Source organism: Acinonyx jubatus, chromosome D4, assembly GCF_027475565.1.
Source record: "Acinonyx jubatus isolate Ajub_Pintada_27869175 chromosome D4, VMU_Ajub_asm_v1.0, whole genome shotgun sequence".
Lineage (NCBI taxonomy): Eukaryota > Metazoa > Chordata > Mammalia > Carnivora > Felidae > Acinonyx > Acinonyx jubatus.
In genome coordinates this window covers 4,322,104-4,346,615 of record NC_069391.1, presented here as the reverse complement: position 1 = coordinate 4,346,615, position 24,512 = coordinate 4,322,104, and the positions used below count along the sequence as shown (strand labels likewise).

At 47.2% G+C, this 24,512-nt stretch overlaps 1 protein-coding gene across 10 annotated transcripts in view; it reads right to left on the bottom strand.

The window, feature by feature from the left end:
* Positions 1-1,408: 1,408 nt before the first annotated feature.
* The window catches only part of SETX (senataxin), a 62,012-nt gene continuing 38,908 nt past the window's right edge, over positions 1,409-24,512 (bottom strand). For 8 of the 10 annotated variants that reach the window (XM_027035467.2, XM_053204454.1, XM_027035465.2 and 5 more), the window contains 11 exons: positions 23,454-23,555; positions 23,147-23,262; positions 21,581-21,652; positions 19,525-19,674; positions 18,363-18,470; positions 15,381-15,568; positions 13,320-13,412; positions 11,508-11,672; positions 7,694-7,792; positions 6,311-6,398; positions 1,409-2,493 (listed from right to left, as the gene is read on the bottom strand). In XM_027035467.2, the coding sequence (XP_026891268.1) occupies positions 1,747-2,493; positions 6,311-6,398; positions 7,694-7,792; positions 11,508-11,672; positions 13,320-13,412; positions 15,381-15,568; positions 18,363-18,470; positions 19,525-19,674; positions 21,581-21,652; positions 23,147-23,262; positions 23,454-23,555 (1,928 nt within the window). In that variant the 3' untranslated portion in view covers positions 1,409-1,746. Of the gene's footprint in view, positions 2,494-6,310; positions 6,399-7,693; positions 7,793-10,664; positions 11,130-11,507; positions 11,673-13,319; positions 13,413-15,380; positions 15,569-18,362; positions 18,471-19,524; positions 19,675-21,580; positions 21,653-23,146; positions 23,263-23,453; positions 23,556-24,512 lie in introns of those variants that run through there. The other 2 variants (XM_027035468.2, XM_027035469.2) reach the window with 2 other exon arrangements.

The following is a 24,512-nucleotide window of genomic DNA, read 5'->3' as shown; positions in this document are numbered from 1 at the left end:
TAGCAGCAAAGTGAACTCAAACTAACAATGAGGTTTCGTGCCAAAGGCACATGCGGGAAGCTTACAGAGCCCCTGACTCAGACGGGGTGGGGCTCGCCCTGCACCCCACACCCTGCGCTTTCTGACACCGCGTGGCCAAGGACAAGTGTCCTGCCCACCAACGGGGGACGGAGCACATGCCCAGGGCCAGGAGTGTTGGCCCAACACCAGCAGCCGTCTGGACCCCGCTGGGCGGGACGTGGGTCACAGAAGGCAGGTTTCAAACTTCTGGCAAATGTTTTAAAGCTCTTAAACAACCAGTTTCAGTAGAAGTTCTGACACAAAGCCCCCTTGGCTTAAAAAGCAGAGGACAGCATTTTAAATGGTGCATGTGGATCTCCAGGGGTCTGGTCTCCTCCCCAAAGTAGCTAACGGGCTGCTAGGCAAGTGTCACTTGCTACCGTGCACCCTCACGTCTGACCCTGCGGTCAGACAGGCCTCCCTTGTCCAGACAAACGTCCGCTCGCCATGGCACCCCCCTCCACAACAGCACCATCCCCTCCGATCAGATGATCCTGCCGCACTGATGTACTGGCAGCAGGTAACGCGGGCCCCAGAGCTCACAGGAAACCTGTCCGCTCTCTTCCTGGGTCTCAACCTCACACGTCTGCACTCTTCTCCTTCTCTTTTCAAAGAGAGGGATTTCCTGCCCACAATATTCTATCTGGCCTGCCCTCTCGGGTCCCAGGCTGCCCGGTTAGTGACCAGAATCCCCTGGCGGGGGGGGGGGGGGGGGGGGAGTAACAGGCAGTTCCTCACGCTCCCCCCAAAACAAACTGGTCGGGTTCTCCCGGCAACCGGCAAGCTTTCACACCCAAGCCTCGGTGGCTCTTCCAGGGTCCCCCCCTGCACTGATCCGGCACCTGACGACCACTGGACTTGTAACCCACCGGTTCCGGGATGCTCACAATACGCTGGGGAGCATCTGAATGGTATCTCAAGAATGATTCTTTCATTTCGTATTCTTCTATCTCAAGGGGAAATCAGAATTTTAGCTCGAAACCCATGTGCTCCCTGAAATAGGCAGACGAACTCATCAGAGAAACGTAATATTCTGTGCCAAGGAGCCTCATCTAAAAACACCCAACATCAGCAGAACTTCACCTAACGTAGCTCTGCTTCCTGAAGGTTCCCCCAGGAGACTCCACTTGTTTTTTTCTTAAATAGAACTAGAGACATCTGACCCACCAGCATTAACTGAGCTTACTGCAGACTACCCGGGCTGAAGAGGTCTGTCTTGCCATAACAATGTTTGAAAGGGCCTGTCCTCCTCCTCCTCCTGCCCCTTTTTATTTTTTTTAGATATAAAGTTTGTTCTGTTGGAAATGAGCAACATTTTAAGCAGGGGAAAGAAAAACGGTCTACTAGATTACATTGTAAAAGGATTTTGTTATTTGCTATACAAATGTACACTTCAACTTTTACACCATCCACTCCAGTCTCCCTCACTATACAACAACAAGAGATCAACATTTTAAGTCTTCAAGGACAATATAACGGACACACAAACGCCCTCGACAGCTTTTGCGGCTGACAAAAGATATCGAAGACACCGAGAGGTTCAGGTGTTAGGATACGTGTTCCGTGTTTTCCAACAGCACACAAACTCCTTTAAGGACAAAAATAATCGGATCTGGACAGTCCCATTAGTGGTCATCTTAAGTCTGCGATGATGCTGGGGCTGACCATCTCTGTCACTTGGCTTTACTATAAAAACTTTCTTCTCTTGGAACCACTGTCTTCCTCCTCCAGTCTCCTGTTGTCCCAGCCGGAGCGCCTCTTTGGGTGACGGCTCTCAGGGCTCTGCGTCTCCCGGTCCCCTTCGCTGAAAGCCCTGGTCTCTCTCCTGCGGCTGAGCCCTCCTTCCCAGTCACATGCTCTTTTACTCGCGGAGACATCCGTACCGGCAGCTGGAGGCTCCCACTGCACGGGAGGGTTCTGGTTGCTCAGCGTGGTCCCTCTGGCGGTGGACAGCTGGGCACCACCCAGGTCCTGGTGACTCAGAGGGAAGCCTGGCTCCCCCGAGGGAGGCGTGGCCCCAGGATGCTGGGGGCTCAGGGGCTGCGGATCCCTCGGGCACGTCCCTTTGGCTTCGGGGTCTATGCCCAGCCTCCTAAGCAGTCGTGGGTCCCGAAGCCGGTCCTGAATAGGAGGTCTTTCAGGGTCCTTGGTGGTAACAGCACCAGTGGATTCCTTACAGCCAGAAGGCACATGATACAGGGAGGAAGGGAAAGACGTCTTGGCAAATTCACCGTCTGGCTTGCTGCTGGGCAAGCCACCCTGGGGTCTGGCCACCTCCGGGGCCACGGTGGGCGGGTGAGTCAGACTTCTCTGCAGGACGGGCTTGAGTTTCAGAATCTTGGCTGCGTCGTGCCTGTAGTTTTTGTCGCACGTCTTGACAATGGCACCCCGCTTCTGTGCGTCCTGAATCAGGTGATTCCAGTGCTGATTTTCCTAGAAACAGACAAGGGAGAGACAATTACACCCCCCTACCCAAAACTCTCATATGCTTGGGAAGCATGAGATTTCTTTCATTTCTGAACAACAATAAATTCACTTCATGACTAGGCTCTCAAGAATCCACTAAAGGAAAGAGAAGTCCAGACACAGAAAGAAGCCATGTTATCAGAAAAGAGCCCTGGTCACCGCCTATAAGAAAGAACTTCCCCCATTTTACCACGTTACTGGTGCCGTGTGGTCACTGGCTGTTACACAGACCCTACCAGTTGCCAGCAGCCACAAGGAGCTATTTACATTTCAATTAATTACATTAAATTAAATAAGAAATGCACTTCCTCAGTTGCAGCAGCCACATTTCAAGTGCTCAGTGGCTACATGTGCCTCGTGGTTAGTGACTGGATGGTGCGGGCACCGAACAGCTCTGTCATCCCGGAAAGTTCCTCGGACACTGTTGATCTAGAGTCTTGCCTGCTTCTCAAAAGGCTCATACGCTGGAGCAGGAAAGCTTGGTGCCAGAAAGCCCTAACTTTTGGGTGCATGTGACTATTCTAGAAAGAGGCCCATAGCTGCCACTGAATTCTCAAAGGCCTCCGAGACTCCAAAGGGGCTAAACCATCTTCATCCACTGAGACAACTATTCCACAGATTTTTCCCACCTTCCTGGAGGAGCTCAAGTTATGAGACGCACACCTAAGGAGAAGAAAACCCACCAGCATGCATTCTCCTCACTTCCTGTGAGACCTGGCTTGGCAATAAATTGCTGCTTTGCGGGCATCCTTAGAAAGAGGAGCGTGCATGAGAGGAAAAAAACACAAAGCCTGGAGGGAAGAGGAGGGGGAGAAGGGGGGGAAGAGGGGGAGGGGAAGGAGGAGGGGAAGGGGGAAGGGGAAGAGAAGGAGGAGGAATAGGAGGAAGAGGAGGAAAGAGGGGAAGGGGGAGGACAGGGAGGAGGAAGGGGAGGAGGGGGAGAGGAGGGGAAAGAGAAGTGAAGGAGGAAGAGGAGGGCGATGAGGAAGGAGGGAGAAGAGAAGGAGCAAGAGGAGGAGGGCAAAGAGCACAGCTGTCCACTGTCCACTGTCCTCGCGGGGGCTCCCATCCTATTCATAAAGGTGGGGGAGGGCAGCAATTTTAACTGGCTGCATGACCTGGGTCAAGCGGGCCTCTCTGGGCCTGTTTCCTCATCTGTAAAATAGGAACGATGTTTTATTTAACTTGAAATGCACACCGTGTTCACATTTTACCACTTCTGAATCGGGGGTGCCTACCAGCCAGGGCGCAGTCTCCGAGTAACTAATCCTAGAGGAATTCCTGGCTAGGCAACCACGACCCCTCGACTTTCAGTCAATAAACCACCTGAAGGAAGAAGGACTCCCAGCTCTTGCCTGAAAACCTAGCCACAGAAATGTTCTGATGAGACAAAAAAGTACCAGCATCAACTCCTGGAGAACGGAGACCAGGGGCTGGAGGAGAACCCCGGAGACCGTGGGGGGTACTCTTAGGGAACGCCTTCTGATGGCACAGGGCACAGGGGCACGGCCTGTGCGTCGACGAGGCCACGTGACTGTGACCCGGGAAACGGTTACGTAGCGCCAGACTCGGAAGGTGAAATACTTTTAGGGATCTCTCAACCTGTTCATCTTGTCTGTATTTTTTCTCTTTTGTGCAAACAAGAGTGACCTACGTCTGTCTAAACAAGACTAGAAGGGTTCGTTTAATAAATATAAAAGTTCTAAGTGGAAATAAAGCGTCACAGCCTAAGAGTAGCACATAAACTAGCGACTTATGTCATAATGGCTTCTTGGATTTGACGAACCGCAGTATCGATGCTGACCTCACAGCATCTCGTTACCCTCGAAGGGCCGCATCAGTAACACGCAAGGCCGGAGCTGGCGCACACCACGCAGGCCCGCGAGCCAGGCTCCGCCGCTCGGATCTCTTTCTTGCTCCGGAGAGCTCCAGAGATGCTCACCCTGTGGCCGAAACACAGGTGTGACACGAAGCAGATGGTCTTGCTGTCTCTGCCACGTCTACGGAACCTAAAGGTGGTGTTTAATTGGATTCTGAGAGCACAAAAACGGTTCTGAGTAAGGGCTATCACTCTTGGTTTCTCAGAGAAAACCAAGTGCCTTCGTCATTGGTTCTGTTTCCGGAAGGAAAACTGGGGTAAGCATAAAAAACAAAAACAGAAACAAAAACATAGGAAAAAGGCTCCAAGGACCGCAGAAGTTAAGTTGGAAAAACCCAAGTGATAAACTGGGACTTTTTTTACTGTATTCTTTCTCCATCTTTTTACGGCGCTGGCTTCCCAGAGTGAAGACCTCCCCCACGCGCTCTCGGGGCCCTCCCGCCCAGACTCTGTCCTGCCCGGTCATCCGACCGCAGGCCGCACTGCCAGGGCACAAACTCCTGGGTGCCAAACAGAAGGGGGCAGTGGGAACGGGGGAGCCCACAGAGGCTCCTTTAATCAGGGCATACACAACACAAGTGCCATGTTGCCTTCCAGGTTTAAACACCGCCAAGATTCAAAAAATGTATTACTAAAAATAGTAATAGGTCAACCAACTGATAAGAAATCCCGTTTTCACACTTAGATCCTTACAGTCCCAGGAAAAATAATTCTACAAAAAACCTTTTATTTTGAGGTGACTGTAGATTCACAGGAAGTTGCGAACAAAGTGCAGAGAAGTTCACGCTTCACAGTCTCCTCAGTTATGAAAATGTTTTTCAAACTTCCAGCTTACGTATAAATGTTCGTGGCAGAGAGATATAATAGTGAGACAATTACAAAAATATATGCCCCACTGAATCTTATCCTAAACAAGTACAAGTGGAAATTCAATTTCAAAAGCAAAGAGAGTCCTACGGCTATCTGTTCTGCTGGACGCTTTTAAGAGCAACGTAAAGATTTATTTTTAATAGTTATTTCACCATGTCGGGATTTAGAACATGCTAGAAACAAAATCTTTAGTTAAACTTCTAACGAGTTTCTCATAGCAACTTAAAAACAGGTGATACCGGCAGCTTTCAAAAATTCTTTCAACGGGGCACCCAAACAAGAAAACCTGAAAAGCACAGACGCAGGGAAGAAGTACACGGGCAAGACAGCGTCGGAATGCCCTCTGGTGGCACTAAGCCGGAAAGTAGGGGGAAAACCGGGGGAAAAAAAAAACCAAATGAGTTGGCTCCACTCCTACGATAACCAACGACCGTGTTAGACACTGAAATTCGACAAGTCCGAAGGTATTACCCCTAAGGAGACAGGCAGCAAGCATCTGCTTTCCCGGGCCGTGACATCACCGAATGAGGCCGCGCTCCGTCCACCACGGACGGACGCAAACCTGCCGCCTCTCCTAGAGGGGCTCTGCCACGGCCCCCACCCGGGGGACACGGAGCGCGCGGCACACAGGAGGGAGGACCCGCGCGCGCTCGCCAGCTCCCTCCCGCTGGCCTTAAGCTGGGCCAGTAACAACCAGGTGAGCTGAGTGTCTGCTAAGTGCCCACAGCTGTCCAAGCACTTCACGTATGGATTTACTATCTCAACAGTCCCCGGATGGGAGACTTCTTTCTTCTTTTTGAAAAAGGTCATCTTGAGAACAGACCATGGGTACCTGGGCCTTGGACCGGGGCAGGGTGAGCAGTCAGCACCCAGGCAGAAGCTGCTGGAGCGCAGAACCACCAGGGGGAAGAGGCTCATTATTCTGTAACCCTGCGATCACTTGCATTTTGATGGAAAATAAAAATGAAACCTCGAGCCAGCCTCAGTTAACCATGGGCAGGCTCTGGAGTCCTCTGGTCCCAGGAATGCACCTACCATCAAGGTCCTTAAATGTCCGAGGATGAAGAGGCTGTACTTGGCTCGTGTAATGGTGACATTCAATCTTTGCAAACTTGCCAGAAATCTAAGTGGTAAAAAAAAAAAAAAAAAAAAAAAAAAAAAGTTACTTCTTTCTGCAGAATGACTTAGCATGTGAGTGTAGGTGAGTCACAGACACACACATCAGACAGCTTTTCTCGGGCTCCTTCTCCTCCTTTAACGTGACGTGGCTTTCTCCTTTTTCCCAACATAGGGTCCCCGGCAAATAAGAAACTTCCATCAAAAACAATAAACAAAATATCCGGAGCTTTCCCTCCCAAGTGGTGCATCGGTCAATCTCCTAGTCTCACTTGGAGGAGATACTGGCAGTTTTAACAGTGTCATTCTTCAGCCTTAGAAACACCCTAAAAATACAATACTAGATCAGTTATTATTTTTAAAAATTAAAAAAAAAAAAACATTTTTTAGTAGGCTTCGTGCCCAGTGCGGAGCCCAACACGGGGCTTGAACTCATGACCCTGAGATCAAGATGTGAGCTGAGCTGAAGAGTCGGACGCTTAACAGACAGCCACCCGGGTGCTCCTTGACCAGTGACTCTTCATTTAAACGTATCTGAAATCACTCAAATGTCGTGGAGCCAGTACACAAACACACAAGTCTCAGACAAATGTACCAACAGATCTAGGGGAGCTCAGAAGGAACAGAACTGCCATGCGAACAAGGTGAACTTTCCAGTGAGCTGGGAGAGAGCGGACCGCTAACAGGATGGTCCAGAGACACCAGGCCTCCGTGTGTGCGTGCAGACTCTCTCCAAACGGGGCAGGGAGAGCGTACGTCACCGTTACTTACGTTACTGTTTTCTTTCAGACCAAGTCAACATATCTGTACAATCTGGAACTTTCACCTCCTCAAAAGAAGGAAAAAAGTAACTACACAGGAGTCTCAGGGCTCCAAGACTCGGGGGAGTTTTCTCTCAACCGTCACAGTGTCCTGGGCCTCTTTAGTGAGTAAACCCACAGGAGTTAAGGCTGACAAACTTGGCCAAAGCACGAAAACACAGCGAAGACGAAAAACCACTCCATGACCCATCCTGGAGAGGAGCAAGCCCCCTGCAAACTCCCCCCGGTCCAAGATCGAGGGCACTCTTCGGAGGGAAAGGACAGACTGCCACCGGGACACAGGTTAACACACAAGGTACGAAGAGCAGCACACCAGACAGCGGATCGACTTCACGCAACCGAAGGAGGGAAACCTTCACGACGTTGCGCACGGCTTTATAAAGGCCGAGCGAGCAAACGACGGTATTCTCCGACGGTGGTCGGAAACAGATCTGGCTCGAGACTACAGACCAGTGAAAAGGCAGTGACGAGAGTTACTCACCCAATGGAGCCTTGCATGGCATTTGCTCTGACACACGTGACGATAACACAATCTTTCTGGCGGCCCTGGAACGCGTCCACGGTATCTACTTCTGCCGGCCTATTTGCAAAAGAGAAACAGGCTCGTTGGAAAAAGGAAGCTCATCACGAAACGCACACGTTTACACGGCAGTGTTCTGCAAAAGCTTTTTTCACGGTTCTCTTTTTTTACCGAAACAGGATTCACGGAGCGTAAAATTCCCCGTTCTAAAGTACAGCACTCCGTGGTGCTCAGTACCCGCTATGTTGTACAACCGCCACCTCCGTCTGCCTCCGCCACGACACTTCCACCCCTCGTGCCCGTCGGCAGTCAGTCCCTCGCGATTTCTCCCGCTCTCCAGGCCTGGCAACCACCAACCTACTTTCTGTCTGGTAATTTCACATAAACGGAATCATAAAATGCGTGGCCCTTCCCGCTTGGCTTCTTTCACTGCCATCGATCCATTTACAACTGAGGGACGTTTGGCTTGTTTGCTCTTTTTGACCGTTACGAGTAACGTTGCTGTGAACATTGACGTACCAGCTTTCGTGCTAACATCTTCTCCGTTCTTTTGGGCACATACCTAGCAGGGGAGCTGCTCGGTCGCTTGGTAATTCTATGCTTAACTTTTTGAGGACTCGCCAAACTGTTTTTCCACAGTGATCTACCATTTTACACTCTTCCCAGCAAAGCATAAGGGCTCCAATTTCTCAACGTCCTTGTTCAAACTCTGTTATTATCTATTATTATCATCATCGTCATCATTTAGGTGGGTGAAAGGGTATCTCACTGTGGTTTCGATGTGCATTTCCCTTAGTGACAAACGAGGTGCAACATCTTTCCCGTGCTGGTTGACCATTCGGTCACAATCTTCTTCTGAGCAACGCTATTCAAAGCCTTCGCTCGTTAAAAAAAAAATCCGATGACTCAACTGTTTGTTGCCGAGTTGTGGGAGTTCTTTCTATACTCCGGATAGGAGACCCATCGGATACAGGATGTGCAAGTAGACTTTCCTTGACTTAGGATGGGGTCACATCCCAATACACCCATCAGAAGTTAAAAATACCTTAAGTTGAGAATGCATTTGTTACACCTAACCTACTGAACACCGGAGCTTAGCCTGGACAGCCTCAAACAGGCTCAGGACACTCACGTTTGCCTACAGTTGGGCAAAGCCCACTTCCTGATAAAGTGCTAGGTTATCTTACGTAATTTATTGACCACTGCACTGCGAGAGGTGCAGAACGGTTGTGTCATGGTTCACCCCCGGGACCGTGGGGCTGAGCGGGCGCTGCGGCTCGCCGCTCCCCAGCATCACGAGGCAGGATCATACCGCACACCAGTCCCCGGGGGTGAAAAAGCCAAATTCAAAACCTGAAGTACAGCTTCTACTGAATGTGTGCTGCTATCACACCATCAGAAAGCTGAAAAATTCTAAGTCAAACCATGGTAAGTCAGGAACCATCCGTAGCTTCTCCCACTCTGTGGGCTGTCTTTTCCCTTTTTTGGTAGTGTACTTTGACACACAGAAGTTTCTAATTTTTATCAAGTCTAATTTATCTATTCTTTCTTTGGTAACTTGTGCTTGGGTATCATACCAGAAAATTGTCTAATCTGAGGTCATACAGATTTATACCTTTGTTCCAAGTTTTATAATTTTATCTCTTAGATTTCCTGCTCTACTCCACTTTGAGTTCATTATGGGGTGGGAGACAAGGTTCGAAACTCATTCTCTTGCAGGTGGAGATCCAGTTGGTCCAGCACCATTTTGTTTCCCATTCAATGAATGGCCTGGGCCCCCTTGTTGAAAACCCACTGGCCATAAATGCATGGGTTTATTTCTGAACTCCCAATTCTAGTCTACCGGTTTACAGGTCTATCCTTAGGACCGTACCAGTTCTGATAACTAACTTTGTAGTCAGTCTTGAAATAGGAAAGCATGAGCCCCTAACAGTATTCTTTTTCAATATAATTGCGGTGTCTTGCATTTCCACATGAATTTTAGGTTCAGCTTGTCCATTTCTACACAATGGGCAGCTGGAATTCTGGCAGAGATGGCAGAATTGAGGGTGAGTTTGTAGATCACTCTGGGGAGCGCTGCCCCCTTCACAACACGAAGTCTTCTGATCCACAGACAGAGGATGTCTCTCCACTTACCTAGGTGTTAACTGCTTTCACCATTTTGTACTTTTCTTTTATTCCTAAATATTTTGTCCTTTTTGACTCCATTATAAACAGAATTGGTTTTTTTTTTTTTTCAACGTTTATTTATTTTTGGGACAGAGAGAGACGGAGCATGAACGGGGGAGGGGCAGAGAGAGAGGGAGACACAGAATCGGAAACAGGCTCCAGGCTCTGAGCCATCAGCCCACGGACCGCGAGATCGTGACCTGGCTGAAGTCGGACGCTTAACCGACTGCACCACCCAGGCGCCCCCAGAATTGTTTTTTAAATTTCCTTTTCAGATGGCTAGTTGCTACTGCGCACACACGCAATGGATTTTTGTATGCTGATCCTGCATCTACAACTTGGCTGAACTCACCTGTTAGAATGGAGAGCTTATGTGGATTTTTAGGGTTTTCTACATAGTAGGTCCGGCCAACTATGAAAAGGGATAGTTTTAGTTCTCGTATAATACAAACACCTTTAATTTCTTTTTCTTGCTCAATTATCCTGCTTAGGACCTCTAAAACCATGCTGCACAAACGTAGCAAGAGCAGGCACCCTTCCTGATCCTAGCGGCACAGCACTCAGTCTGACCATTAAGCATGTCATAGATACCTTCTATTAGGTCGCAGAAGTTCCTTTCTATTCCTAGTTTGTTGAGTGCTTTTATCACGAAAAGTCAAATGCTCCTTCTACATCTATTCTGATGATCGTGTAGGTTTTCTCCCTTTATTCTATTAGTATGGTAGATCACACAGATTGACTTTTGTATGTTGAACCAACCTTGCATTCCTGAGATAATCCCACTATGGTCTTGGTGTATACTCCTTTTAATATGCGGCTGAATTCAGTTCCCATTATTTTGTTGAGGATTTTTACATCCATATTCATAAGGGATACTGGCCTGTAGTTTCTCTCTTCTTGTGATGTTTTCCGTGGCTCTGGTATTAGGGTAATATTGGCCTCATAAAATGAGTTAGAAAGTCTTCCCTCCTCTTCTATTTTTTGGAAGAGTCTGAGAAGGATTGGTGTTAATTCTTATCTTAATGTCTGGCAGAATTCACCAGTGAAGCCTGGTCCTGGGTTTTTCTTTGTTGGAAAGAGTCTGACCACTAATTCCATCTCTTTTTACAGGTCTGTTCAAATTTTCTATTTTTTCTAGAGCCAATTTTGGTAAGCTTGTGTGTTTCTAGGTTAAGAAATGTTTGAGTTAATGGCTTTCCAACAATGAGACAAAAACACGATCTTCACCCTGTACATAAAGGCATGAAAAGGGTTAAATCCTTTATCCCAAGTGCAAGTGTTACTTCATGAATCCTACTAGAATTACAATTCAGGTCAACAAGTCCCGGGAACTAAAGGAAAAGGCCTGGAGGGTTTCTCAGTTGGTTCCACTGCCAGTTGTGGTGGGGAGGACATTGCCAGCAGCAGGAGGTACTGACTGGTCTGCGGGGCTGGGAGGGTGAGCGTTCCCTACCCAGCGTGACCCAAGCCAGCCCGTGAGTCTCCTCCTGCTATCTTACCACAGCCTGAGACCATTCCCTAGAGTTAGGTTTCCTTTTATCCCCTCTTTCTTCTTTTTAATTCGACCGAAAACCTGGAAATATCTGTAAAAATATAGATGCCTCACCCTTTTCTATCAAACTCTTTGTCCAAATCCTTCTGAATCATCGTCTTCTGAGCCTTGTAATGGGTTATTATGCCAATGTTCCGGAAAGTAACATCCCTTCTTTTGTCTTTAATAAGTTTAATTATTTCCATTACCAGTTTTATTTCTTGAACATTTATATATGAGCTAAATAAGATGAAAAACAAAACAAAACAAAACACATCAAAACTAATAGCAGTCCAACTGCTAGCTTCAGTCCCACTTTGTTTTCTGCTAGAGTGAAGGGCAGGAAGGTAGCTTTGACCTTTGCTCAGTCATCAGTGGCTCAAAGAGGCTGTTACAATGACCATCAATATGGTACCCTTAGAGACATACAACCACCCAGCGAAACAGGAAGTTATGAGGACGAAGAGTGTGATGTCACCTGAAGCTTACTCACCGATCTCTTCATCTGTCAAAACAGGGACAGCAACAGTAAGAAGTATTGACAGTAACCAAGACAGGAACAGTAAAGAGCTAGCACTAAGCATCTACTGTCTGGGGGCGCCTGGGTCGCTAGGTCGGTTGGGCATCAGACTCTTGGTTTTGGCTCCAGTCATGATCCCAGGGTCGTGGGTTCTGTCCCGAGCTGAGCTCTGCCCTGACAGCACGGAGCCTGCTTGTGATTCTCCCCCTCTCTCTGCCCCTCTCCCCGTCTCCCTCAAGATAAATAAACTTAAAAGAAAGAAAAAAAAAGAATTTGCACACACTGAGACCAGCGCTCTAGACGGGATCGTCTTCCTTCACTCCCCAGCACTGGCTATGCGGAGCTCGCACCCACGGCCAGGGGCCGCCGTCCACGCGGACTGAACAGGATGCAGCCCGGGGGTGCGTCCGCACTGGCCTCCCCCTGCACTCCCAGCTCACTTCCCAAACGACATGCACCCCTTCACTCCCATTCCAGAACAACTGCACTGCACCTGAAGCTGCCTGAAGGTCTCAGTTTAAGGGCCTTTAATCCCCATGTTCTTAACTTCTAGGCTCACTTGACAGAAAACCCAGTCAGCCAGCCTTCTCTTCCATCTCTGAAGTCCTTATTTTCGTCATTCACCTCTCAGGCCAAAGTTCATCTATGACCTTCACCTCCACATTACTTGTGGCCAACTGCTTCTCTGTCTCTCTTAACTTCTTCGCCGAATGTCCCCTCCCCCCTCCTCGGTGGCTTACTGCCTCGTTCTTACTGAGGATGTCACCTTCTCTACGGCGCTCTCGGTGACACAGAGGTGGCATTTCTATTTCTCCTTACTTCTAGATAGGCCCTGTGCTGACAAACACAGCCTTTAGACTATTACTCTCTTATTTTCTCGTAAGCCCTGACTCCTTTGAAGTTTTTACTGCTTACCAGCCACCAATCCTTTCTGTCACTCACAGACTGCCTGGAACGTGCTCCCTTACTCACAATCCCACACGCGAGGGGTCGTTCACCCTCTGTCTCCCACCTTCATCCAAGGGATCTATACTGCCTCTTGTCTTCGATCACAACAGCCATGCACTGGGGCCATGTCTGTCCTACTCACAGCTGTGACCTTAGCATGTATTTGCTCAAGAGCTTATCACGGTAGGGATTACGATCCCCATTACAGACTTAAGAAGAACTACAAGGCCGAAACGTATAGACAGAGATATTAATAATCTATGATAAAAAGGAGAAGCTAGTAGCCTAGCTCCCTAAGAATGACTGTGCCCTGATCCTAGGCAGAGAGAGGCACAGAAAATGTTTTCAATATAAATATGAACAAAAATAGTAAAACAACTCTGGGACCATCACTGGGGATTCAAGGGAGGAAAACATACTCGTTATCCCGTCTTTCTGAACCGTCTCCGACATCAAACACGAGGTAAGGTTGAAATGGCCAGTCTGATGAACACCGATTGGTTTCAGTCAGTCTACAAAAAAGCAGCCACCATTCAGAATACAAGTTATAAGAAAAAAATTCTCATTATAATTAGTATTTTTTTGTCAGGGAAGAAGCTGGGGATAAGATATCTTCTCAGAATGTGTTTTAGCAAAAGGTAAAACACAGATTTTATTTCTGTTCTCGGCGAGGGCGAGTGGTCTATGCACTTACAGATAACCACGACTAAACAGCACTCACGAGGCAATGAGCGAAAACAGTAAGCCGCAGAACACAGACGGTCTCCGACTTACGATGGTCCCACTTACAATTTTTCGACTTTGCGGTGGTGCAAAAGCAATACGTTTCAGTGGAAATCGCACTGGGAATTGTAAATTGGAATCCTGTCCCGGGCTAGCCATGTGCTGTATGCTCCTCTCACGAGAGCAGCGAGCCGCAGCTCCCAGGCAGCTCCGCGATCACGAGGGTGACCTCCCCTACACTGACAACTACTCCACTTGTCACTTTTGGTACCGTATTCAGTGCATCACACGGGACATCCAGCACTTTATCACAGAATAGGCTTCGCGTTAAATGACTTTGCCCAGCTGTAGACTAACGTAGGGGTTCTGAGCACATGTCAGCAGACTGGGCTAAGCTAGGATGCTTGGGAGGGTAGCTTAGGTATATTACATGCCTTTTTGACTTATGTTTATAGGAACATAACTCCGTCGTAAGTCAAGGAAAATCTGTACTATGTACAGTATGGTATGATTTTTTCCCCCCCAAGATTAAAAAAGGCGGGGGGGAGGGGGCCTGGGTGGTTCAGTCGGTTAAGCGTCCAACTCCTGATTTCAGCTCAGGTCATGGTCTCAGTTTACGAGATCAAGCCCACGTGGGGCTCTGTGCTGAACATGGAGCCTGCTTGGGATGCTCTCTCTCCCTCTGCCCCTGCCCGCCGATGCTCTCGTGAAATAAATAAACTTAAAAAAAAAAAAAGTTTTTAAAAAAGAATTCAAAAAGTGGGGTGCCCGGGTGGCTCTGTCAGTTGCACGTCTGGCTCTTGATTTTGGCTCAGTCGTGATCTCACAGTTCATGGGATTGAGCCCCACGCTGCGCTCGATGCTCACGGCGCTGAGCCTGCTTGGGATTCCCTCTCTCCCTCTCTCTGTGCCCCTCACCTACACTCGCTCTCAAAATAAATATTATAAAATAATTTTATTTTTAAAAAAAAATTTTTTTTTTCAACGTTTATTTTTGGGACAGAGAGAGACAGAGCATGAACGGGGGAGGGGCAGAGAGAGAGGGAGACACAGAATCGGAAACAGGCTCCAGGCTCTGAGCCATCAGCCCAGAGCCTGACGCGGGGCTCGAACTCCCGGACCGCGAGATCGTGACCTGGCTGAAGTCGGACGCTTAACCGACTGCGCCACCCAGGCGCCCCTATAAGATAATTTTAAAGTGAAAAAATTTTTTAAAAAGATAGGCATAATACAAAGATTGGAAATAGATACAGCAAGATGCTACGAGTGATTATTTCTGGGTAGCATAAATAAGGGCAATCTTTCCCCCCTTCTTTTTTGTTTATATACATTTGCTAAAATCAACACGGCTCTTGTAATTAGAAAAAAAATTAGTAAACCTTTGTTTTACACTTTTTATGACAGGACTTAAGAACATACCAAAATACCTATTCTTCTTAAGCAGCTAACCCTACAAATAAAATAAGCCAATAAGGAATAAACGGAGGGCACCTGGGTGGCTCAGTCAGTTAAGTGTCTGACTCTTGATTTCAGCTCAAGTCATGATCTCACGGTTTGTGAGTTCAAGCCCCCTGTAGGGCTCTGTGCTGAGTGTGGAGCCTGCTGGGGATATTCTCATTCTCTCTCTCTCTCTCTCTCTCTCTCTCTCTTTCTCTCTCTCTCTCTCTCCCTCCCTTCCTCCCTCCCTCCCTCTCCTCTCCCCCTACCCCCCCCAAATAAACTTAAAAAAAAAAAAAAAAAAAAAGGAATGAACTCACCTATTTGTTTTCAAGCTTCTGTTATAAACGTAATTAGAGGGGAAGAGACATATGTCTGGGTGCATCCTGTACTGAACAGTAAGCTGTAAAACAGGCAGCCTGCCGATCACATTGTGCTCTACGCTGTCTTCCAGCAGCTTGCAGAAGCGAGCCATCATTGACTGGTCATAGCCATACTCCTGTGCTTTCTGAAAGGGAGGAACCAATTTCCAAGAATTCGTTTATACTTTTCCCACTATCATCAAAACACTGAGTGGTAATATGGAAATGGCAAGGTTTAGGTGGCGTTGAGATGACCAACAAGCAAAAATTCAGAGAAAGAGGTTTCTGACTCCGGCCCTTGAAAAGCCATGTAGCTTGACTATAAAAAAGTTCATTTAGAAAATCTACATACGGCTTATGAAAAAGATGTGGTCTTGTAAGTGGCCACAAACTGAAACTATTTTGATGTAAACAGAGGTCGCAGGAAAGAATCAGAAAGAAACAAAGAACTGTAACACAGATTTTAACAATTATTTCTAGGGGACTCTCCCACAAATGGAAACATTGACTGTCATCGTACAAGCCTTTTAAAGACCAATTTCTCCATCCAGCTGTCCGTCCGTCCATCCAACATACACGGAGCCACTATAGTTTGGGGTGCTGAGACTGCTAAGGTGACTTAGCTCAAGCATCACAGAACAGATGTTCCCATGGAGAAGACCGACAACTGACAGTAATTACTAAGATGATTTCATAAACCCGTTAGTGGGTCACAACCTGGAAAATCAGTGGGATTTTTCAACGGGATCCAGTGGGATCCACTTTTTAATGTCAACATCACACAGATAAGTACCGTGTCTTAAGTAACCTAGATGCAAATGTACTCTGCGGGATGCACGAGGACAACGGAGATGGGAGCTTCACACGCGATGCCTAAGACACGGCACTGAAGACGTGCGTGCAAAGTTCACGAATCAGGAGAGTGGCGGAAAAAAGGCGTTACTTCCTAAATCATAGGTTACTTCTGTCTGTGATTTTAAATAGGTTTATGTAACTTAGCATTAGTAGACATTCAACAATTTTATCCACATCCCCAGAAGTTTCTCTCTTCACAAGCTGGCCAAAACCTCATTCTGAATCTTCTTTCTGGGGAAAAAGAAAAAGGTACCACTTCCATACCTGCGAAAAAAACCCCAGTCTATCCTACAGAATGACGTGGATTTCTATGCTCTGACGTGGAAGGATAATCCTGATCTCTTTTTGGACTGGAAAAAAGACAATCTGGCACAGAATGCTTCTGGCCCTTTAAGACAAACCCTACATATCTACAACCACACACAAACCATCTTTTAGGGACTTACTGACCCCCCAGATGCCAGCTCCATAATGCAAGCAGGGATTTCTGTCTCTTTTCTTCACTGTCTTAACGCCAGCACCTAGAACAGTGCCCGAATCAGGCTGGCACTCAGTAAACACTGATGGAAAGACACGAATGATAATAGGCCACAAAATCTGTTAAAATACTCACAACGATTCTCCTTAAATATAGGTGGACAGAAAGGCAAGTTGAGAAAATTAACTTTGTAATTATTTTCTAAATTGTTCTCAAGAAGGCTGCATTGTTTTGGCAACAATAACAAAAAGGCCAGATTTTTCTCATTTCTGTCGCTTTTATCAATCGCCAAAGGAGGTAATAAAGTTGGGGCCCATCAAGAATTTAATCAGTAACTTTGTGAAATAACGTGTTATTCAAAACAAATGCAGTACAACGAGGGCACCTGGGTGGCTCACCCGGAACCGACTCTTGATTTCAGCTCAGGTCACGATCTCACAGTTCTTGAGTTGGAGCTGCGCAAAGGGCTCTGTGCTGACGGTGCAGAGCCTGCTTGGGATTCTCTCACTCTCTCCCTCTTCCCCTCCCCGTCCCGTGCTCTCTCGCGCTTTCAACATAAATAAACTTTAAATGAAAAGAAACACGGTACAGAGTTGGCTCTTCCTTACTCCCCCTGAACAAGATCACCAGCAGCTTTTCCCTATGGACACAGGTCTTCACTGCGCGAGCAGGTGTGATCGCGCAGTGTGCTCAGGTGTGAAAGAGCCGCACTATCGTTCTGAATGATTCCAAAGTCAAAACACCATGAGGACAACAAAAACCACACGCTTTCATTCCACAAGTGCACACGCACGCTTGGGAAGGATCTGTTCCCTGGGGTTGTTTATGCAGCCAGTACTCTAGATTTGTACAAATCAGCTATGTATTAGTGAAATACACAAACATTATTAAATTCAACGCCATGGTGTACACCTATTCAGATTACCCAAAACATTTATTAAATCCCAACTCTGGTGGGCATTTATTTCTAGGAGCCCTCTCTGGTGAGGGAACAGGAGAGACAGGCCACTGCCAAGGCGCTGGTCCTTCCCGCAGGCGGGGTTCAGAGCCCCCTTCCTCTCTTCCTGACGCTGCACTTTCAGAGGACGTGAGAAGCACATTTTTTATCCCCCCGATAGGACACAGAATTCTAAAACTGGAAGTGTACTCTAAAAGTACATTTAAAGTACTCTGTGTAATGTTTTCCTCAAATCTGCATACATTTAAATATAAATCAGGAGGTTGGGAAACTTCTCCTTTTAAAATTTTCCTTGTATTATAGTTTTGGTGTTTATGTACTAAAATGGATCAGATACAGCCCTTAAGATAGCTGCGCGCTGTTTCCCAAAGAAAAAGCCCAATGCCCACGGAACACGGGTCTTTCTCGTCTTCTGGTCTTTGACGCTCCCACTGCATGGGTCACGTATGTACGTAAGCACTATTAGGAACAGAGGGACATTTTCACAGACTTTTACCTGTTAAAATCCAAACGGTGCTTCTCTCTTCTTAGCCATTCCCTACTTTTCCCTCCAAACAGGAGATGATGATCCAAGAAAGCCCCCCTCCAAACACAAAAACAAAAAGCCCCCCCCCCCCTTTAAAGTATTACGAATGTGAAACAAACGCACCATGGAAATGACCGTGGGAGGGAGCTGTTTTGGGTCTCCGACAAGGATCAGCTTGTTACAACGATGGATGAGCGGGGTAAGAGTCTCCACTTCACAAGACTGCCCAGCCTGGGTAAGAAAAGTACAGAATGAAAAGGTATTCTTCATCATCTCTGCTGTTTCTTTATCCCCGTGCGGTTTCTCAAATTCACAAAAGTTCTAACATTCAGAAAAGTCTCACACTTTCTCCTTCTGCACTGAATACCAGCCAGGATTTTTGAGTGGACGCTTGTGATGAGCACCGACTTTTCTTTTTTTTTTTTGATTAAAATAAAAGAATACTATAAACGGAGAAAAACAGAGAAGGATTTTTCTATGGTTACAAAGGATTTTTCTATGGTTACAACAGACACAAACGCTCTAAACCAGCGAGTGAAACAACCGCCGCACACGCGTCGTGAGGTCGGCACGGCTCAGGTGCCACGACCACCGGGGAGGAGCCAGCGCGAGCCAGAGCCGTGGGACGCCCCAGTTCTGTGCCCTTTGTTCTCGCTGGGCACGTGCCTGAGGGAAGTGCGTGGCGGTGCGTCCCCCTCTCCCTGCCACCCCCCTTCTCCCTTGCTCCTAGCTGGCCTTGTCATCTGCAAGACTCAAGCTTCTCTTCGAGGACACCTTCTTCAAGCGTGTCATCACTTCCCCCGTTTCCATCCTCTCATTTTGGTGAAGCCGGATCTTGGACCAACCCTCCTGCAGCTCGTTTTCCACGTCTTCGGTCTTCTGGCTCTACATGCTGGCAAACAGTAGGTGCCCGACAAATGTCTGCTCCGTGAATGAACTACAAGTCACAGGTGTGAGCTGAAAACACTGTGGCTCAGAGCTGTCCAAAGTTATATGCGAACTGCCTCAAAAGGGAGCCAGAGCTATTCCGAGCAGAGAGGAGACGCTCCTCGGGCAGGGACCAGTCAGGCATCCTTAAGACTATCATCCCAATTCCGGAAAAGCCAGTTCGGCTGTGGGGGGCCGTCAGCAGCACATTTCAACCCAAGAGACCACAGGTAAAAACCAGATGCTCCGAGACCGTTTCCTCCGGGTCCTCGAAGCAGCGCGGCTCCCCGCCCGCCCCGGCTCGGCCCGCACAGCGCCAGCATAAGCCATACGGCCGTTCGGCCGACTGCCCACTGACCTCATCGACGATGACACAACTGAAGGGGACACCCCCTTGCCCACGAAAAGCAGACTCGAGCAGTAAACCGCCACTCGTGCTCAGTGTGCAGCAGATGACGTGGGACTCTAAGATGATGATGCTCTGTGTTTTTTGTGGGCGTCCTTGAACCTAAGACAACAGACACAGATGAATCAGTATTCAGCCGTCTATAAACCCTTGATGACAGTAGGCCTTTTACTGTAAAACATCCACCATTTATCACGTGACAACAACATTCAGCGAGTCCTGAGGGGGAACCACAGATCTAGAAAACAGCAAGAACGTTCCAGATCATCGGAAACCACCAGAGAGAGAACGCTGTGCTGTGCAGTGAATCTAAGCTCAGAACATGATATAAGCACATTAGGAAAAATTTATTCAGGCTTGATTTGGTCAAAGCAAACTACAATTCTTACAGCAGATGTATGTGGGCAGGTATCAAAATGCGCAGAGATAGTTGTGAAGCAATTATCTGAGTTAAACTGGGGTCACAACTCAGCTAGAAGATACATTTTTCCGTTAGTCGCTAAGCACGTATAGCGTCGTTCTGCCTTTCACAAAGGCTTGTACCCACAGTGACGCCCATGAAAATGAGGAGCACTCTGCTTCCAGGGTCGCACAGAGACCGGGGCGGAGCCGGACTGTGAATGACACCTCACACGTACCATTTAGCGTTCAAGCTAATAAGCCAGGGTTCTTATCATTGATTCGCTGAGCCTGGTGCTGCTCCTATAAAGTGGCTCATCCCTGGACACGTGACTTGCTCAGCCACGGACTTGGACTCCCAAGGCGTGTGTGTGTGTGTGTGTGTGTGTGTGTGTGTGTGTGTGTGAGCTTCAGAGGGTGGCAGCTGTGGCCCTCGGGGCACACGTGAAGGCACTGTCACCTTCACACACCTCTCCTCTCGGCCTCCCACGGAGGAACACAGCCAAGTGAAATTAATTCCATGGCCCACAGAACCAAGTGGGGAGCAGCAAACCCCACAATACGTGCAAATACAGACTTCATCCGTAGATTCGGGAGGACTAACTTGGGGCTCGGTTTACAATTTTAATAAAAAGCTTTCCACGGCATTTTGTGCCGAAGTGAACAAACAGCTAATGGAAATATGCACTAAGGGCAACTGTATTTGTTTAGCAATGGAGGGAAGGCTAACAATACATTCAAGGGAAAAATCTCGGCTTAAAAACATGAGTAACGTTACCAGTTGCCGTGACCTGCTCTCCCCGACCCCCACCGGTTTATTAGGGCTGAAATCTGAGGACAAGGATACAGATCTGGCTCATCCCTTGCTCTGAGAAATCTAAATGTTGTTGATTTTAAAAAGATTTTATTTTTAAGTCATCTCTACACCCAGCGTGGGGCTCAAACTCATGACCTCGAGATCAAGAGTCACACGCTCCACTGGCGGAGACAGCCAGGCGCCCCCTGATATCTTTATATCGAAAAGAATACTGGGGAAAAAGTTACACGCTACAGAGGATTCTTATGATCAAAACCAAATATGGCGAGTGTGGCTTTCGGCCAAGAACTGCCAAACACGTGCTTGTACTTTCTTAGCTTAAACCCCCAGCCGCCATCACTCTACTTGAAGCCGGACAGAAGATGTCTCTTCCTCTTCTTTTTTTAGCATCCCTGGGTGGGCACAAATTTTCTTTAGTAAGGAAAACACCTTCGCGTCTACTTTGACTATTCATCTGATGGTAATTATCATAACCGACTTTGCAGTGGGGGGAAGGAGAAGAGCACCTAATGAGTTTTTTTTAATACCTACCCAGACCTAGAAAAGGAGAAGACAATTTATCATCACCTTTCTTAGATCTCAGGTGACAATAAGAAATTCAGGCAAAAAAAAAAAAGCAAAAGTACGTAATTGCACCATTTTCTCTACTTTCATATTCAAAAAAAGTTTTCATAATAAGCAAAGTTTTAAATGTAACTGAGAGAAGTCCATCGGTTGTGTGAAATAATTCATCATAAAAACAGAGAAAGAAAGAAGGAAAAACCTGGAAAATCCTACAGGTGAACCACTTACCTCTTTAATTTTAGAAGCTAGTTCCTGCCTCTCTTTTGAAACTTTTGCAATTTTTTCATCTAATTCTTGCCTCTGGAAAAAATGAGAACGCAATCTTTAAGATTAACCTGAGCATTCTAAAATACTTTCCGGTTGGCTGCCTTACCTTGCAGACGACACTGCCCACTCACCCCACCTGCTCTCCCTTTACCAGCAGCAGAGTCCTGACCCCCTTGCTGCGCTGAGCCGGCCCTCGGGACCGGGGCCTCACGGCCGCTCCGTCCCACCCAGCAGCCTGCAGAGACCTTCCCCTGATACGAGTCCTCACACGCAGGCCCCGGGGAGGAGAGGAGCAGCCAGAGCGACGGCAGGCGGCAGCTCTGACAGGACGTCCGGCCGCCCTCGTGACCGGCGCCCACGCGGCTTCTCCCCGCTCTTCTGGTCTGAGCGGAACGATCCGGCCCTAGCCCAGGACCCCCGAAGCACCCCACCCACGGACCCTAACAGAGGCACGTGCCCAGGTCCTGCCTGTCTGCACTCCGCCTTGACCTCTTGTGTGGCCCCTCAAGGCCACGACGTGTACTTCCTCCGGGACCTGTGCGTAGTCAATGCCTCTGCTTCAATTTCTCTGTGGTATGGCCCCCGGAGCTCCACGCAGTGTTAATCTGACAAATCCTTAACGATGCACAAGACTGTTCTGTCTGGTGTGTCCCCTGTGTGCTGTCTCTGTCTGCTGGGCAGTGCAACTCCTGGGGCTCTTTCCTCCCCTCATCTCTGGGTGGTTCGCATCCCAGTCATCCCTCTGGCTACAGTGATGGGCACAGAACACAGGCCTGGTGAACCACGGCCCCCATTCCCCTAAAAACAGGGAGGAGACCTGCTTGCACATCCAGGGACCAACCGGACGCCTTCCGTGGCATCGATGCATGGATAGCGGGAGAACGGCCCCCTCTCTTCCTATGGGTTTTCTAAGCCGGGGCGGTGGTGCCCAGAGATGCTGGCACTTACCTTCCCAAGAGAAGAAAGGTCTGACACACAGAAAACCAAATCGAGGGGAAGGTGGAGAAATGCCATCACCTGAGCCCCTGGACCCAGCCTCGCTGAACTTACTCCCAGAGTTCCTAGGCATGTTGAGTCAGTGAATTCCCCTTTTTGTCTAATTTGGATTTCTTTAACTTGCAACTGAAAGATACCTAATCCAATCACTACAGCTTTAATATACGGCAGGCGACGGCAAACTACAGCCTGTGGGCCAAATTCAACTCACCATCTGTTTTTGTAAATAAAGTTTTATTGGAATATAGTCACATCCATTTGTTTGTGAATTCTCTATCACTGCTTTTGGGCTACAACAGCAGAGTTGAGTAGCTGACACAGAGACCATATGGCCTGCAAAGTCTAAATTATGTACGACCTTTACTTTCCAGAAGAAGTTCATTAATCCCTGATATAAGGCATACCGCCTTTGTATACATCTTCATACACAGATTCAGCTATCCCGCGATAAACAAATGATATCACATACTCCATGCTAACTTACGTACCCATCAGCTATCAGAAAACATCAATCAAGAAATGTTGAGATACCTGTGTTTCCTTTCCACCTCGGCATAAAGCACGCTGGCGGGAAAGTTCATCTAGCTGATGATCCAGAAATTCCTTTCTTCTATGCATCTCCTGAACATGAGAAGGTAAGTCTTTTTCTAAAAAAAAAAAAAAGAATAAGCTAATTCTGACAACTATATACACATATGCATACACAATGAGGAAAAAAACTAGTTCTCGAAGCTACTCTATTTCAAATGTCTCCAAATTACCTTTAATGCCCAAGATATTACCTATCATATAAAAGGAAATAGAAGTAACATTAGTATGTGCCTCAATCAGTACTTACTCATTCTGTGGTTAACTTGGCTGTCCAAACTAAATCTTAGGACCTCATTATTAATAGACTTTTCTGGACCCAGACGTACTAAATTTATATCTCCACAGTTTCCTGTTGATAAAAAAATCGTACTTAGAGAATAATAACAACACTGCCAGTCTCTGTTCATACTATCTCATAATATCTATTTCTAAGCAAGCATACTAACAATCAGGGAAGGGAGCTAAGATTAATCATCAATCAACTAGACACCTGAAAGTACACTACAGGATTCATACACATTAGATACGCTTCACAACCACTCTCAAAGCGAGTACTTACCATTTCTACATTTCTACCCAATAAAAGCTTCGGAGGTTGCATAAGCAGTACGTTACAAACTTGAGATTCAATTATACCAGCATTTCTCAAGCTGTGTTCCGTCCATTCCACAGTAAAATACATTTGGGGAAAGGTGAGTTAAAATAAGATTTCTTAACCTCAGGATATTTCAGATGGACAAAGACTTTCAGATGTTAACACATATTTGAACTTCCAAGACAGAATCATATTTTACTATCAGATCCTTCTCGGTCGGCAGAATACTCAGAACGATGTTTCTGAAACTCTCCTCCACATCACAACATCACACTGCTAACTCCAGAATCTAAGGGATACAAAGATGCTGGAAATTCTGTGGAGTAGGTAATTCCAAAAGCTGTAAGCATCACTTAAACGGCTTGTTATTAACCACACTTTCATTTTAGGTTACCGCAGTTTATATATTATTATTTCATCTAAACATCACCCGCTCCATCATTGGGCTAAATTATAGTGATCACGCAGAGTTTATTAGCACTTATCTGAACGTAACACATCACGTACTTATTTGTTTATTGTTAATCTCCTGCCTGTGAACAAGGTTTTGTTTTGGTCACTGGCTCCAACAGTGGCCAGCAGGTTAAGTACAGGAAGTATAGGTTGAATGAATGAAGGACTTATTAAACAGTTATCTACGACATATTTTTGTTCCCAGTTCAGCTCATTCTTCTAAACGTGAAGCCCTCTTCTCTGGCTAACATTTGCTTG